General features: G+C 43.5%; 1 protein-coding gene across 8 annotated transcripts in view; it reads right to left on the bottom strand.

Annotated features, from left to right (window-relative positions):
- Positions 1-14,499, bottom strand: part of NRG3 (neuregulin 3) — a 1,154,964-nt gene extending 1,140,465 nt beyond the window's left edge. For 4 of the 8 annotated variants that reach the window (XM_051832994.2, XM_051832996.2, XM_051833001.2 and 1 more), the window contains exon 1: positions 13,523-14,499. In XM_051832994.2, the coding sequence (XP_051688954.2) occupies positions 13,523-14,369 (847 nt within the window). In that variant the 5' untranslated portion in view covers positions 14,370-14,499. The remainder of the gene's footprint in view (positions 1-13,522) is intronic. The other 4 variants (XM_051832999.2, XM_051832995.2, XM_051833000.2 and 1 more) reach the window with 1 other exon arrangement.
- Between the last annotated feature and the right edge of the window lie 199 nt (positions 14,500-14,698).

Below are 14,698 nucleotides of genomic sequence, written 5' to 3'. Positions count from 1 at the left end.
TGTGTGTAAATGAACAGTTGTGGTTCACAGGAGCCCTCTGGCAGGGCACGTGAGAGCCACATCCACAGAAGAAGACCCCTGGCATCTTCCCTTTCTCACGCCTCACGATGTTACAACTGCAGACAAGGAATCAGCGGCGGCATTCCCCCGAATGCTCTGCAAAGTCAGCATTCAATCCCAAAAGCTGGTGGGAAGCTTTGGAAACAAGACCTCACATGAAATCAGAAGGGCGATATGGCAATCAACTGATAAAGGAGGTTTTTCCTCTGAAAAATCTGAAAGCAGTCGCAGGTTAATTTGGATAAAGCAATGCAATCAGGAATTTCTTCTTGTTATTTCTCTTGGAACACAACTGGCAAATTTTTAGATATTCAAAAGCTGTTATTTTGGGTTAAATCTAGGGCTATGTTGATGTGACTATGGATAAACTAAACATCCTTAAAACATGCCAATTCTATGGCTTCTTTCAGCACTTCGCAGAGGCACTGGAATGAAGTCAACACTTAAATATATCCAGCACAAATCATAGGCCATATCTTTAAATAATGTGGAAGAAGTTACGCTTGGACAATCTTTAAAAATTGCTGTTCCTCCCTCTCTCCAAGGCATCCTGAAGACCTTGCACCTTCTGAAAATATCACAGGTATTCGGTCACTTCCTTATGCTGATGCTGACTGTGCCTTACGCAGCAGCCTAGCTAGGTGCTCCCAAACCTTTCCTCCTTAAAAAGGCTCTCCAAGACAAGGTGAGGCTGCCTCATTAGCTCCCCAGAAAGGCCCTCCCTGCCCACCATGCCAGTCCTCGGGTCAGCTCCTACATGCGCAAGTGCAAGCAAATTTCTACTTCTGTCACACCTTATACTCCCTTGGCCATTTCTCTGCTTAAACAGATTCTTCCTTGCAATCACCTTTATCCACTTTGATCACTGCTTTCTGAAATAGCCTAATATCCTTTTCATGTTGTGATCATTCACTTAAGCACTTACTTATTCTCTGGTACACACACCCTGGCCTTCTCAACAAAATCACAGATGCAGATAATAACGTATCTTTCTTACCTATCATTCACTTGAATGCTTGCAGAACTGTGATAAAGTCACTCTTCTGATACAAGTATGGGGGCTGGCGCTGTGACACAGCAGGTTAAGCCATGGCCTACAGTGCCAGCATCCAATATAGGTGCTGGTTCAAGTCCCAGCTGCTCCACTTCAGATCCAGCTCCCTGTTGAAGTGTCTGGGAAAGCAGCGGAAGATGGCCCAAGACTCTTGGCCCCTGCACCATGCGAGAAACCAGGAAGAAACTCCTGGCATTGGCCTGGCACAGCCTTGGCCATTGAAGCAAAGTGGGTGGTAAACCAGCAGATGGAAGATCGCTGTCTCTCCTTCTCTCTCCGTAACTCTTAACTTTCAAATAAATAAATAAGACTTTTTTTTTAAAAAAAAAAAGATACAAATATGGTTTGACATGTATAAGATGTGAAAAATGTGGCAATCTATACTATATCAGGAAAACTGTCCATGTGGTTGAAAGAAAGTTTTCTTCAATATAAACACAAGGTATCCACTCAGAAGGCTTAAGTCAGAAAAGAATGTGAGCCTCTGTACTGGGTCTCATTAAGCTGAGTTCCTAATAAAGGAGGATGCTGAAGCCAAGACGACCTCCGGGCACCTGTCTGACTGCAAGGCATGAAAAACAAACATTCAAAACTACTGTGCTCCACTGGGTATAAATGAAAAAATCCATAAACTCAGATGACCCTACTGGTAGCACGAAGCAGAAAAGGCCAAAAGAATGATTTGAAAGACTTCCTTTGGTATTTTATGTTTGTACTGATGCATACAAAAAGCGCATATTTCCTAAGCATTCAAGGTGACACGTTTGGATGAACTGATCTCATCATATACCAAGATTAATATTATCAATACCTCTAAGCCCACACTTTGCATCCCCTTCCATTCATTATGTGCTCCAATCCCAAAATAATCCTATCTTGACTTGTAATTGATCAACATTATACAGCTGGAACTATATTTTTGTCCTTGTGTTGCTCACTTCCAGGTTCTGAGAGGACTAGAGGACTCTGAGCACAACTCATCACCAAATTAAGGGCCAGATGCCCTATGTATCATGGCTTTCCAATGGCCTGTGTGGTTTATCACCCTACACTCCAATCACCCACATTATTATGAGAACAGATGCCTGTGCTTCTGTGAAAAGCTTACAGAATCTAGTAAATCTAGCAAACTGGTCACCCTGCTATACATCTAGCCTTTGTATTTTCCTTTCATCTGATCTTTGAAACAAACAAGGTAATAAGAGGATATACATACAACTGATTGATTTCTATTGTCTATATTCATCCACAGCATTACAACAAAGACTGCCCAACATCTGCAACCTGGAAGAGCCATTAAGTAACTCATTAAGTTTCCATCCTCAATATCCTTATAAGGCCAAGACTAATAATCAAAGGCCCATAGTAAGACAATCTGCCTTCAATAAGGCATATTTCCCATGTGCAAATGGAAATATGTTTGTATTTCTACACATCTGCATTTCACAGCAGGAATCCAACTCAGTCAACACTTAAATGCTGACACCAATTAAGACACAAACTCTTAAAGAACCAAGACTACTAACGGAACTGATTCATAAAGTTTATTCTTTACTTTTTCAAAAGTTCAGATTTCTTGATAATTAACTGAAAGTTAGAAAATACAGAGAACAATAAATTATGAAGCCTTCCTATTCTACAATCCAGAGATAATCATTAACAATTGGTAAATTCTTTTGAAGATAGTTACTACATTCATACATTGAATGTTAATTTATATAGCTTAATATAAGTGGCATCTTATATCATTTCCTACCCCAAATTTTAGATAAATATTATGTAATAACATTTTATAATATTCTTAAACTTATTCAGCCACAAAATATAATGGCTCTGTAACCATTACATTACTGTAATGTAAAGTTACATTATTGTAACCATTACTATCATGGGTACACAAATTTTTACTTATTTTAGTATTATTTATTTTATTTTAATATAAAACATATATGCACATTCATTTCCAAAATACTTGGTTATAAGAGTTCAACGGTTTTTCTCTGAGTAGATCTCTATTGTTCTGTGAAAAATCACAAATGCAACATATGCTTTTATTTTTTCAGATTCATTTTATTTATTGTGGCATGACAGTGCCAAGGCACAGTGAAGCAATCCAAGTACAGGTTTTTATGAATTACATTCTCCCTCAACTTGCTCCCAACCTCTTCCGCAAGCATTTTTAAGTGAGTTATATTTACAGAGTATATCCAATGTAATTAACTTAGTTTTAATAGAAAACACAATTAAGCCATTGGTTCAAATAATAAATACCTTCCCTAATTACAGTCACAATAAGAGGTGGCATAAACTGGTTTGGGAATGAATACAACCAATACTCAGTAAAATCACCTCTAATTTGCTGAAGGGAGAAACCCTACTAACAGTATCACCCTGAAAAGTCAATCAAGTAGAATTCACTCAAGATAGCATTAACAGAAATTATTTCTATACCTCCTTTTAAGAAATAAATTACCTAGTCTTTAGTTTTTGCCATCATGCTGACAAAATCTCTGTTTAACAATAAATTCATGTAAACATCTCCACAAACTCTCTTTATGTAAGTACCGTTGTCATTTTCAATCTATAGGAGTCACAGTCCCATGAGATTTGGGCCATACAGACATCCTGACATCACAGTATCCCCATCCTTCAGCCTGGTTCTTGATATTTGACCTACTTTCATTTTCTTGCTATGAGTTTGCAAAAGTATCAATTCCTTCACTTAACCAAAAAAATACTCTTTACTTTTTAACTAAAAGGACCCTTGGCATACAAAAATGTCAAACAAACTAAGCAATGAGTGGATCAGGGTCTTGCCAACATCCCTCTTCTTAGAACTGCCGGATATTCAGTCAAGGGTGGGCACTGTGCTCCAAGTCGGAATTCAGATGTTCTGTAGAAGACACTGCATATGATGCCACTCGCGTCATGCATTTCACAGAATTGGTATGTTAGCATCTCTAGAACTGAAAGGCCATCTCTCCAAATGTTCCCTCACACCTTCCCATTGTCCAGTCTCAGCATATGATGCTGTAACTTCTATAATCCAAAGGAAGTCTGGAATGGGCAGAGAATACAATACTGATTTGTATTTTAGGAAGCAGAGAAATAAAGTCTACAACTGTTTTCTGTCATTATTTCAATGAAACACCCATCAGAAAAAAAAAAAAAAGACCAAAGAATAAAAAGTTTAGAAGTGGGGAAACTGCTGGGCAATGCATAAAGATTCAATTATGCAAGATAATTAAGTTCTAGAGATCTCTTGTATAATTTACTACCTATAATCAACAATATGGCACTGGATACTTTAAAATATGTTAAGAGAACTGATCTCATGTTAAGTGTTCTTACCTCAAGATAAAAAAAAAAAAAGATGAGAAAATTTTTGGAGATAATGGATATGTTCAGAACCTTGGTTTTGGTGATGGTAAAATGGATATGCCTATGTTCAAACTCATTAAAATGTATGCAAGGGTGCTTCAAAAAAGTTCATGGACAAAGGAAATAAAATCAATTTTGTTGCAAAAAAATTTGAAATTCATACAAACTCATACATTGAATAAGTATTTTCATACATCCATTATGTTCCTAACTTAGTTTAAAAAATTTATAGGAGCACATTCTTTATATTTTGCTGCAACATCTCCTGAATTTCTTCAACTGAAAACCATGGAAAATTCTCCGATTAGAAAGTGTCCCTTTTACAAGACCAAGAACAGGTACAGAGCAGATATGCCATTTATGGAGCCGATAATGGCAAATGTCATTATCTGTGTGCTAAGTGCTGGACAGAGGCAATGGACACAGGTACAGGACTATTTTCAGGTTAGGAAACTAAGAGAGAAAAAGACACCTTCAAAACAGTGTTCCTATCTTCCAAATTATGCAACTTGTACATGCCCAAGCAAATTACAAAACTACTCTAAGCCCAGCTCAATGACATCTGCAACTGAGATAACAACACCCAGGAAAGATGTATGATTAAGTCCATGCTTCAAAAATAAATTAAGTCAAAGAACACAGAACTCATGGCAATACTCTACACGTGGTGACTCTGTCATTATCATTACCTAAATTCCCAGGCTCCTTCCAGAACTGAGACTCTATGAGTAATCCTTCCACATTACTAAAATTCAAGGCACAAAACTGTTGAAATCTTTACTTAATGTATACTAAACTGATCTTCTGTATATTAAGAGAATCGAAAATGAATCTTGATGTGAATGGAAGGGGAGAGGGAGTGGGAAAGGGGAGGGTTGCGGGTGGGAGGGATGTTATGGGGGGGAAGCCATTGTAATCCATAAGCCGTACTTTGGAAATTTATATTCATTAAATAAAAGTTAAAAAAAATAAAATAAAATATATGTGAGAAAAAAAATTCAAGGCACAGAAATCAGGACAATCTGAACCCAAAATGGTGATAAGGGTGCACCTTTTCCTTTGTGAACCTCTACCTCCCTGGCTATTGACAGAAAGATCATACCAGGGATGACTGTACATAGTTACTGAAAGGGTTATTTTAGGAGGCAAATCGATAGGTTCAAGGATTCCCATCAGGGACAGGTGTAGTGATGTAATTCGCTGCCTGAGACGCCTGCATCCCCTGAGTGCCTGGTTAGAGTCCCAGCTACTCCTGGCTTCCAATCCAGCTTCCTACTACTATAACTGGGAGGCAGCAGATTATGCTCCAAATTTGTGGGTTCCAGCTAGTCTCATACCTGGCTGGAGTTCCTGGTTCTTGGCCTCTGCCTGCCTAGTTCTAGCAGTTGAAGGCATTTAGGGAATGCATCACTGGATGAAAGAGGTCCCTCTCCCCGTCACCCTTTCTGGTCTTTCAAATAAGTAAATAAATCTTTGAAAAGGAAAGAATTCTCAGCAAAGATCAAGCACAAAAATTCTAATCTCAGAACTGATAATGGCAAATGACATTACCTATTTGCTAAGTGCTGGACAGAGGCAATGGACACAGGTACAGGACATTGTATTTTCAGGTTAGGAAAGTGAGATTAGGATAGAGAAAGACAACTGCAAAACAGTTGTGCTGTGCTGTACTAATTTACATACAGATGTGTGTGTGTATTGCTGACTTGATGCGCACTATGGGCTCAGCATTGGAGGTTTCTAAACCTTCTATTATTAAAATCCACTCTGAATTCAGTTTGCAGGTCTGTTTCTCACCAACAACCTCTTTTTATGCCCAGAAACTGCAATCTATGATTTATGTACAATCACCAACCTGTCTTTAGACATAAACACTGTAACAACAACTAAAAGTAATACCCTGAAATATAATTCAGGATGAAGTTTACAACAAACAGACTTGAAGATAGATGCTTTCAAAATGTAAATATTAAAGTTCCCCAAAGCACAAACACAGAAATGGAAAAGAGCTCTTCGATGGATGCAATCAAGCTGTTAATCCTGGGAAATCGACATCACAGTAACTGCAAAATTAAAGGGGGATAGGAAGCAATGCAGAGATTGCCAATTTTTACTTAAATCCTTACTTAAACACTAAAAATGCCACAGTAACACAGTATAACAACAGCACAAAGGGGAGCCTTAAAACTCTTTCATCAAGAATCTTCAGATTCCCAGATTTTCAACCATCTCACTCATTTTCCTCAAATGTTGACTCACTTTTTAATAAACAAACATCTGAAATAGGTTTTAAATAACATTTATCAGGCAAAGATGAGAAACGGTGAGGTCTGACTTGTGACTAAACCTCCAAGCAGATTGAGGTACATTTCCACTGTATATTTTTTGCACCTTTCTGGGTATCCTAGAGGAATAAAGGAGAGATCCAAGGGCGTATCAGAAGAATAATCTCTCATTGTGATGAAAGATCCCTCAATCTAGGGAGCAAATTGGCTCTAACATTTCAACTGAATTCAATGTCTCAATATATTCTTGAGTCAAAATAATGAGCCTTTCTACTTCCTGTTTCCTTTAACGTAAAAACAGTAGAGTGTTTTCCAGCATGTAAATTATCTGTGGAGTAGTATACACACCAGGTTATTGTCATTACCCCTATTTTCCCAGGGGAGGAAGTCAAGATTCAGAGATAGCTGTGCAGCCTACAAGTACTGATGCACTATCAAAGGAGGCAAGGTCACATATATAGATGTTGGTCATTCTGTCACAAAAGTCCCTAAAAAATATGTTTATGACTCACATTTCCAATATTGTTACCTGCTAAATGTGTCACTTGGCTGACCTGAGTCCCTTAGCCAACTCAACGCCACGAACCTTCTACTCCACATGGAAGGAACACATTAACGCAACCCACTGCACATTGAGTGCTGAGCTTACCTACAAGCTGGGGCAATAAATTTGCTTATGCCAGTTGGTATTATGGTAACAATGTGATTTAGTTAAATATGAAATGAGCCAATGATAAGTGATTGGGGAAATGAATATAATTGCAGTTTCTGGTAAAATGAAGTTGAATGCTTTGAAAAAACCTCCAAAAGTTGTTTAATAGAAAAAAAGAAATTATTTTGAATTATAGGAACAAGAAAACTTCAAAAGATTCCCTAGCAAGGGGGAAATCATTGAGGAAATTGCATTCAGATCCCTTCACTAGTGTTTTTTAAAGACCAAATATGTCATTAAGATTGTGGCTTCAAATGAAGGATGGGGGAAAAAAGAACCAAAACTTAAACCAGAACACACATACTCAGAGAGAAACTTTGATCCTACATTGAGATATAAGAGAATGAATGTGATGCAGGCTATAATTCTACTTTAATTTTCTGATTTTCAAACCATTTTTACAAAGTTTCTAAGTCAATTAACTAGAAGCAGTACAATTTTTCTAAATACAAGTTTAATAGATGAATTTTAAAAACTGAAACATGACATATATTAAGAAAAGGTAATCATATGAAGGTACATAACAGCATATGTTCAATTGTGTAACTGTGCTGTAGGATCAGACAATAAATGCTGTCAAAATTGGTACAAATTGTATACCAACTTATGTGGGGGAAAATAAATGGGCTTTCTTCTTCCACCAAATGCTTAGAAAAATTTTCTTGAAACACCAAGATGGTTTTAATAGCTCAATCTCAATTGGTAGAATTTTTTCCTCATAATTTCCTACATCAATTAAAACAATCAAACATGTCCTATCAGAAGGGTTCATTTTTAAAACAACTTGAAATACCATGGAGATATTAATAATATTTCAGAAAATGTCCTTTAATGAATAACGCTGGTCCTGCAGAGTAACAAATAAAGGACTAAAACAGGAAAGAAGGAATGAAGGGAGGATGGCAAGAAAGAAGGAAAGAAGCAAAGCACAGCAAGCAATCTAGCCAACCTATAAAAAGCCTTCGATCAAAAGCCAGGGTCCAGTATGACAAATAAAGACCGGGGAAGACAAGCATGAAATCTTCAATCGAGAACAGTGAAAATGGGAAACCAAAGAAAATACAAATTAAACACGTGGTATCGTGCAATTACATGAATAGGAAACTCTTTCTTAGGTAAGTTTTCACACTGATGTACAAAACTTGACCTTGAGTCCACTGCCCTACCTTTCTGTCACTACCACTACATGTGAATTCTAAAATATTTTGCACCAAATGCATACTCCATTTTTCCACAAACTTTTTGAAGTTCCCTCACGTGCACATGGCTCTGAAGGGAATACTTTCTAGGGACAGATGAGTAAAATTTCTAGGATCTCCACATGTCTCAGTAGTTCACATTTGTCAATGCAATACCAACTCTGTGCCTTACCCCGCACACAAGTCTGAAGATAAAAAACAGATTGAAAGAAAGAAAAATGCATTTCAGTTCTCTTCAGAAGCAACCCCAATGCATCTTAAACACTTAAGATTTATGGCTAGTCCCTTGCTCTTATGTCTTTCAGGGTCAACTTTCATGTTCCATTTTCAACATCCCAGAAAGAATATTGAGATATGCTTGGCATTGGATATGAAAGGTTAAGAGGAAAGAATTTCTACAAAAGCAGCAACTGAAAGTCAGCTTTCTTCTCACTGTGCTATACAGAGGAAGAAAGGGAGGGAAGGCAATCCGAGAGAAAGAGAGAGAGAGAGAGAGAGACAGACAGACAGACACCTGGTTCCTCCACACACTGCATTTCCCAGGGTAGCACTGATATCCAACCTGCCCCAACATGCCTGCTTATGGCCCAAGCATGTAGAAAAGCTATGCTCTTTAGAGAGAAAATTTCAGCAGAGGAGGTTTTTAGGGTTTTTGTTTGTTTGTAATTTCTCACAAGCATCAGCATTGTGCCTTTCTTGGAAATAGCACAATTACCACAATGACGGGATTCACAATCAACTCTGCCCACACCTGTATCTCAGTCATGAAGAACTGGAGAGGAATGCTTAAGCCAGGCCGTCTTAATGCACTCAGACCCAACTAGAAAGGACCTTAAAAACAGTCTTGCCGGTGTAGGCCCCTCCCATCCCTCCTTTTGTGTTCAGACCATGATGTACAACTTAAGTGTCTAAAGAGAAAAATTGCAAAGTATCATTGATTAAAGCAAAAAAGTCACATAATCTTATTTTAAGGCCAAAGGAAATCAAAACATACTCAGGTTTGCAGCATGTGCTCATAAAAAAGCTCTTAATTGGATTTCATAAGAAATATTGATCCTCAGCTCTGAATCCTCTCACTTGGGCTACCATGCATGATTGGGGTCAGTACCTTCTATGTTGGAATTCCTTTGAAGGCATGGATTCATGTAGACAGAACACAGGGGAGAGGAGTCACTTTATTTAAATAAATTGTATCTAAAGCTACTTAGAACCAAAAGAACTCTTATTTAAGGAATGAAGATGCTGCAATGCATTAATAGAATAATAGTTCATTCTGTCAATGGTTCTCTAGAAATTACAATAGGTATAACTAGGCAAATTTTTATCTAAATAGGCATTTAAAATTAAAATTGCCTGCTTATCACATCTAAACACTGGTGATATATTTCACATTTATTTATTCTCTACATATACTATAAGTATACAATCTGATTTATTGGAATTTACTATATATCTTCCAAACATGACCCAAAGAACCTATTAAATGGGCTTGTTGTCTATAATACGTGAATTTAAGCCAACGACCCTGATCCCTAGGAAACAGTGTTTTCAGGTGAGTAAAAGAATTCCAGGTCTCCAAAACAATCCCATATTTCCATTGGCAACATTCTACAAATGAGTCAAATCTGAAAACACAACCCAATGGGCCACAAAAGGGAAAGGCTGGGTACACAGTGAACAAAACCATCTTTCCTCTACTACCTTTGGCCTGAAAGATATGAAAACTAACTAACGTACACTTGCAGATGCAAAATGCTTCAAAGACGTTTTTGGTGAAGTAACTTCCTAGTGGCAATGTGCTTAAGACACTTGTTTGTGAAAGAATCTTAAGGTGTAGCAAACGCTTGGTCACTGAGAACCTAAGAGGTACCAGTGACAGTGACACAGAAAACTTTGGGTGCAGCCCATGACCCACATGACGGAGGCCCGGAAAAGAAGAGTCAACTTCCAAGCCCTCCTTTCCTTCCTGTTTTTTACATTTAATCTTTTTCTTTAATTCTACAGAAAATCATGAACAGCCCTCTAACCTGAGCTTTCCCCATAGCAAAAATAGCTTCCACTTGCAAGCACACTAGTATCCATTAGTGTTTATTCTCATTGAACCAGCCTCATCCACTCCTAAGAGCTGCTGGCTGCCTTCTGCTTGCTCAAAGATGAATACAAAGGCATTCATTCTCTAAGCCTTGAGATATTCAATTCAAAAGCAAAGACCCTGGCCATTAAAGAATGTGAGGGTTAGTCTCCAAAAAACAGAGCAGCATCCTCAATCCTCTTCAGGTGTGTAGAGGGGAACCATGACTTTTATTTAAAAAAAATAAAGAAAGGGGAAAAAAAAAAAGACAAGAAAAACCCTACTCAAGTATGGAGGTAGCAGCCAGAGGAAAGGGAATCTCTCTCCTGGGAACTTTAGTGACAGAATCCAAACAAGTGAAAATATGAATGCCAGCTATGCAGGCCATTATTCAGTCACAGTAGCAATGCTGAGAATCCCTGGGATGCAACCCTCATTTCCTTTTGTTAATCATTCACCAATCCTGCATGAAAGAAATAAACTATGCTTTTTCTCTGAATTATCATACAACTTATCTATTTAAACTCACCCTTGATGGAAAGGTCATAATCTACCTTACATTACAATTTCCCTTGTTGATACATGCAAACCAGGTCAATTTCTGGCAGATTTGCATACTTGCATTTTATCCCTCAATGTAATTCCTTGTTAAAGGCATACAGAAAAGATTTAGACTTCAGACACAAATAAAACAAATACTGCTTAAACATGTACAAAAAAACTGACACCATTTACAGATTTCCACACTCCCCCCTTTTCCTTGGGGCTGAGAGTCCTGTCAATAACCATTACTTATTAAACAGGCTGCCATTCCCTTCGACAGAATGTAGAAGAGAGCATGGAGGGGCAGAAATAATTACCTTAGGTTTTCTTTAAAGACCTCCAAAATGGAACACAAGGGAATCCATTGAGAAAGAACACGAAATACCCCCACCATGTGCCAGAGCTCCCCTTCCACACACACACACACACACACACACACACACACACACGGGTGGGAAGTACACCCACACTCCATTATTCACATCAACTGCTTCAGAGAAGATGAAAAACCTGGGATGCTCAGGACAGACGCCTATTTTTAATCCATTGAATACATGCACACATCCTCTCCTCAATCCTCACCCCTCCACAAAACTCAAGCTAGATTCGTGGACAGAGGCTCTAAACACCGCCTGGGAAATCTGCTCTCAAAAACAACTGCTTCAAAGGAGAGAAAGGGGACCTGCGAGTTACCAGCTCTACTGCCATCCTGGTTTCTCCCCTCTCCTGCCTCTCTCCCAATTTACTGTCTGGCCTCCCCTCCCTCCCCCCCCCCCCCATAGCAGGGGCTGGGCAAAAGGTCTCTTTCTCCTGGACCTTACTAACAAATATACACAATTCCAGGGGAGAGTTTCAAGGGTTAAACACCACCCACGGTAAGATCACAGGTCAGGGAAATGAAAAATGACCAGGTGACTGAAAGCAAGCTGGGTATTCCTACCAGCACCAAAGAGCAAACGGGCAGCTCTCTGCCTCTCCCCGAGCTGTGAGGGCTCCCGGCAGAAATACAAAATAAAGACGGTGTCGCCAGGCAGTCTCTGCAGAAAAGCCTTGCACAGAACTTGAACCGACACGTGGGGGGTTTGTCCTAGATAACCTTCACCGGCTGCACAAACTGGTCCCATATCCTGATCAATAGATGAACGAGGTTTGCTGAGAATAAGAACGAGGTGGGGGTGGGGGTGTGAGAGGCCACCAGTCACCTCAAACATTCACAACATCCAGAGAAAATATGACACTTCCTACACAGCTGAAGAGGACGCTGTCGGGCCTGGGGTGCACCGGTCAGTGAGCGGCACCGACTGCACACAGGCTGACAAGCCGCCTGCAAAGCAGGGCATGTGGGCTGCCACCTTGGAGGGCACAGAACCCTGTCCCACCCCGGGGCTGGATGCTTTCAGAACACAGGGGATAAGGGACGAGGGGCATCCGCCACCTTTAAGAAAGGAACAAAAGCAAATGCTTGGCAGGGCTAAGGGGGGGGGGGGGAGCTCCTCCCTCCTCAGGACGCGGGAGGCGGCAGCTCTGCAGGGCTGCCCTCCTATTTCCTCCCGGTTGAGACTCACTCTCGGTGGCCACGAGAACACACAGCGACACCTTGGATGGGCCATGGCCAGGCTGGAGGGGCAGAGGGTCCTGAGCTTAGCCCTGGGCCACGGATCACCTCCTTTCCCTACCGCCCCCAGTGGCTTCTAATTAACCCTTCCTGGTCCCCGTCTGGGTCAGGGCTGCAGGAAGCGAGCGTCTCCGGCCACCTCCTGCCAGCATCTCCATCAGAATGGTCACCCGCACTTGGCCCGAACTTCCCCCGGCAGTGTGGGGACGGCCGCTTCGCAGGGTCGCGTGGGGCTCGACTCTCTTCCCTTCCCTTCGCTCCCGGGGAGCCCCTTCCCCCCGCCCGTCCCCCGCCAGCCGTGGGCAGGACAGGGGGCCGGGCACTCGCCAGCAGGTCTGCAGCGGGGAGACTCCGCGCTCGCCTCCACCCTCCGGAGCGAGTTGGACGGTCTCTTCTCCGTCGGGGCTCGGCGAAGTAGGGCCTCGGCTCTCCACGGCCTCCTGCCCGGACTCCACACGCCCCCCGACCCCGCACCGGCCGGCGCCTGCGGGGCGCCTCGTGGCCGCCGGGGCCGGGGAGCCCCGAACCCGCCACGGGAGGAGGGAGGGCGCTGTCTAGGAGGTTCAGCAGGAAAGCTCAGAGGAGACGCGGTGTTTACTTACGGAATTTGGGGCTGGTGCTGGTTTCTGGTGTGGTGGTGGTGGTGGCGGCGGCCGCGGTGGTGGTGGACAAGGAGGAGGAGGAGACAGCATCCTGGAAGGGAGACAGAGTCCAGGCGGGAGTAGAATCGTGAAGGTAGGAGGAGGTAGCGTATGCCGCAGTGGGCCAGGAGGGCATGGCCTGGGTGCTCGGGGCTCCCGGCACCGGGGGTCCAGAGCCCGGCGCGCTGCTACTGAAGAAAGGGGCCGTGCTGGACAGGGCCGTCGGGGGCGCCGCGGTGCCCCGTGCCGTGGTGGAGCGAGGGCTGGCCCGGATGGGCACCCGGTGGCCCGGGAAGCGAGTGGGCGCCCGCGTGATGGTGGTCAAGCGGGTGCTGATCCGGTTGGGCGTCCTGGAAGAGGTGGCGCCGCCGGCGGAGGGGGTGGCGGGGGACGCGGTGGAAGTGGTGGTGGTGGTGGTCTCCATGGCCTTGGGGAAGGAGCTGGGCTTGGAGAGGAAGAAGGGGTCCTGGCCCATCCCCTTGGAGTCCACCAGGTCTGTGGGCACGTACTCCTGGACGGAGCCCACCACGATCCATTTGAGGAGCATGAGGCTGAGCCCCAGGCCGATGAAGCCGATGAACAGAGGCACAACGCACAGCCACGTCTGCTGCCGGTTCCACACGATGCAGTCGCTACAGCGTAACTCCCGGGGGGGCTCGGCCGCCCCTTCGCCGCCGCCGCCGTCCGGGCCCCCGCCCGCCGCCGCCGCCGCCGCCGCCGCCGCCGCCGCCGCGGTGCTCTCCTCAGCTGAGGCGGCGGCTGCCGAAGCGGCACCAGGTGGCGAGGCAGCGGCCGCGCCTTCACTCATCCTAGGAGCCGGTCTTCACCTTCGCCCCCCGAGGGCCGCGCCAGAGGCATGGGGCCGCGCGGGCCGGGCGCGGGCGCGGGCGCGGGCTCCGGCGGCGGCGGCGGCGGCGGCGGCGGCGGCAGGCTCGGGCGCAGGCAGCGGCCGCCGCGGCCGCATGCAAATCGGCTCCCTGCCCCCACGCCCCTCCCCCCGAGAGGCGGGCGGCGGGCGGGGAGGAGAGGGGCGGGGGAGGGGACGCAGGCCGGGGAGGGGGCGGCGAGGAGCGCGGAAGAGGGGCGAGACGGGCCCCCGGCGCCGCCGGCCGGTCAGGGAGCGGCGGGGCGCGTCTG

This window comes from Oryctolagus cuniculus, chromosome 15, assembly GCF_051225735.1.
Source record: "Oryctolagus cuniculus isolate XC-2025 breed Fujian yellow rabbit chromosome 15, ASM5122573v1, whole genome shotgun sequence".
NCBI classification, from domain to species: Eukaryota; Metazoa; Chordata; class Mammalia; order Lagomorpha; family Leporidae; genus Oryctolagus; species Oryctolagus cuniculus.
Note: the sequence above shows the minus strand (reverse complement) of the source record. Positions and strands in the feature narration are given on the sequence as shown.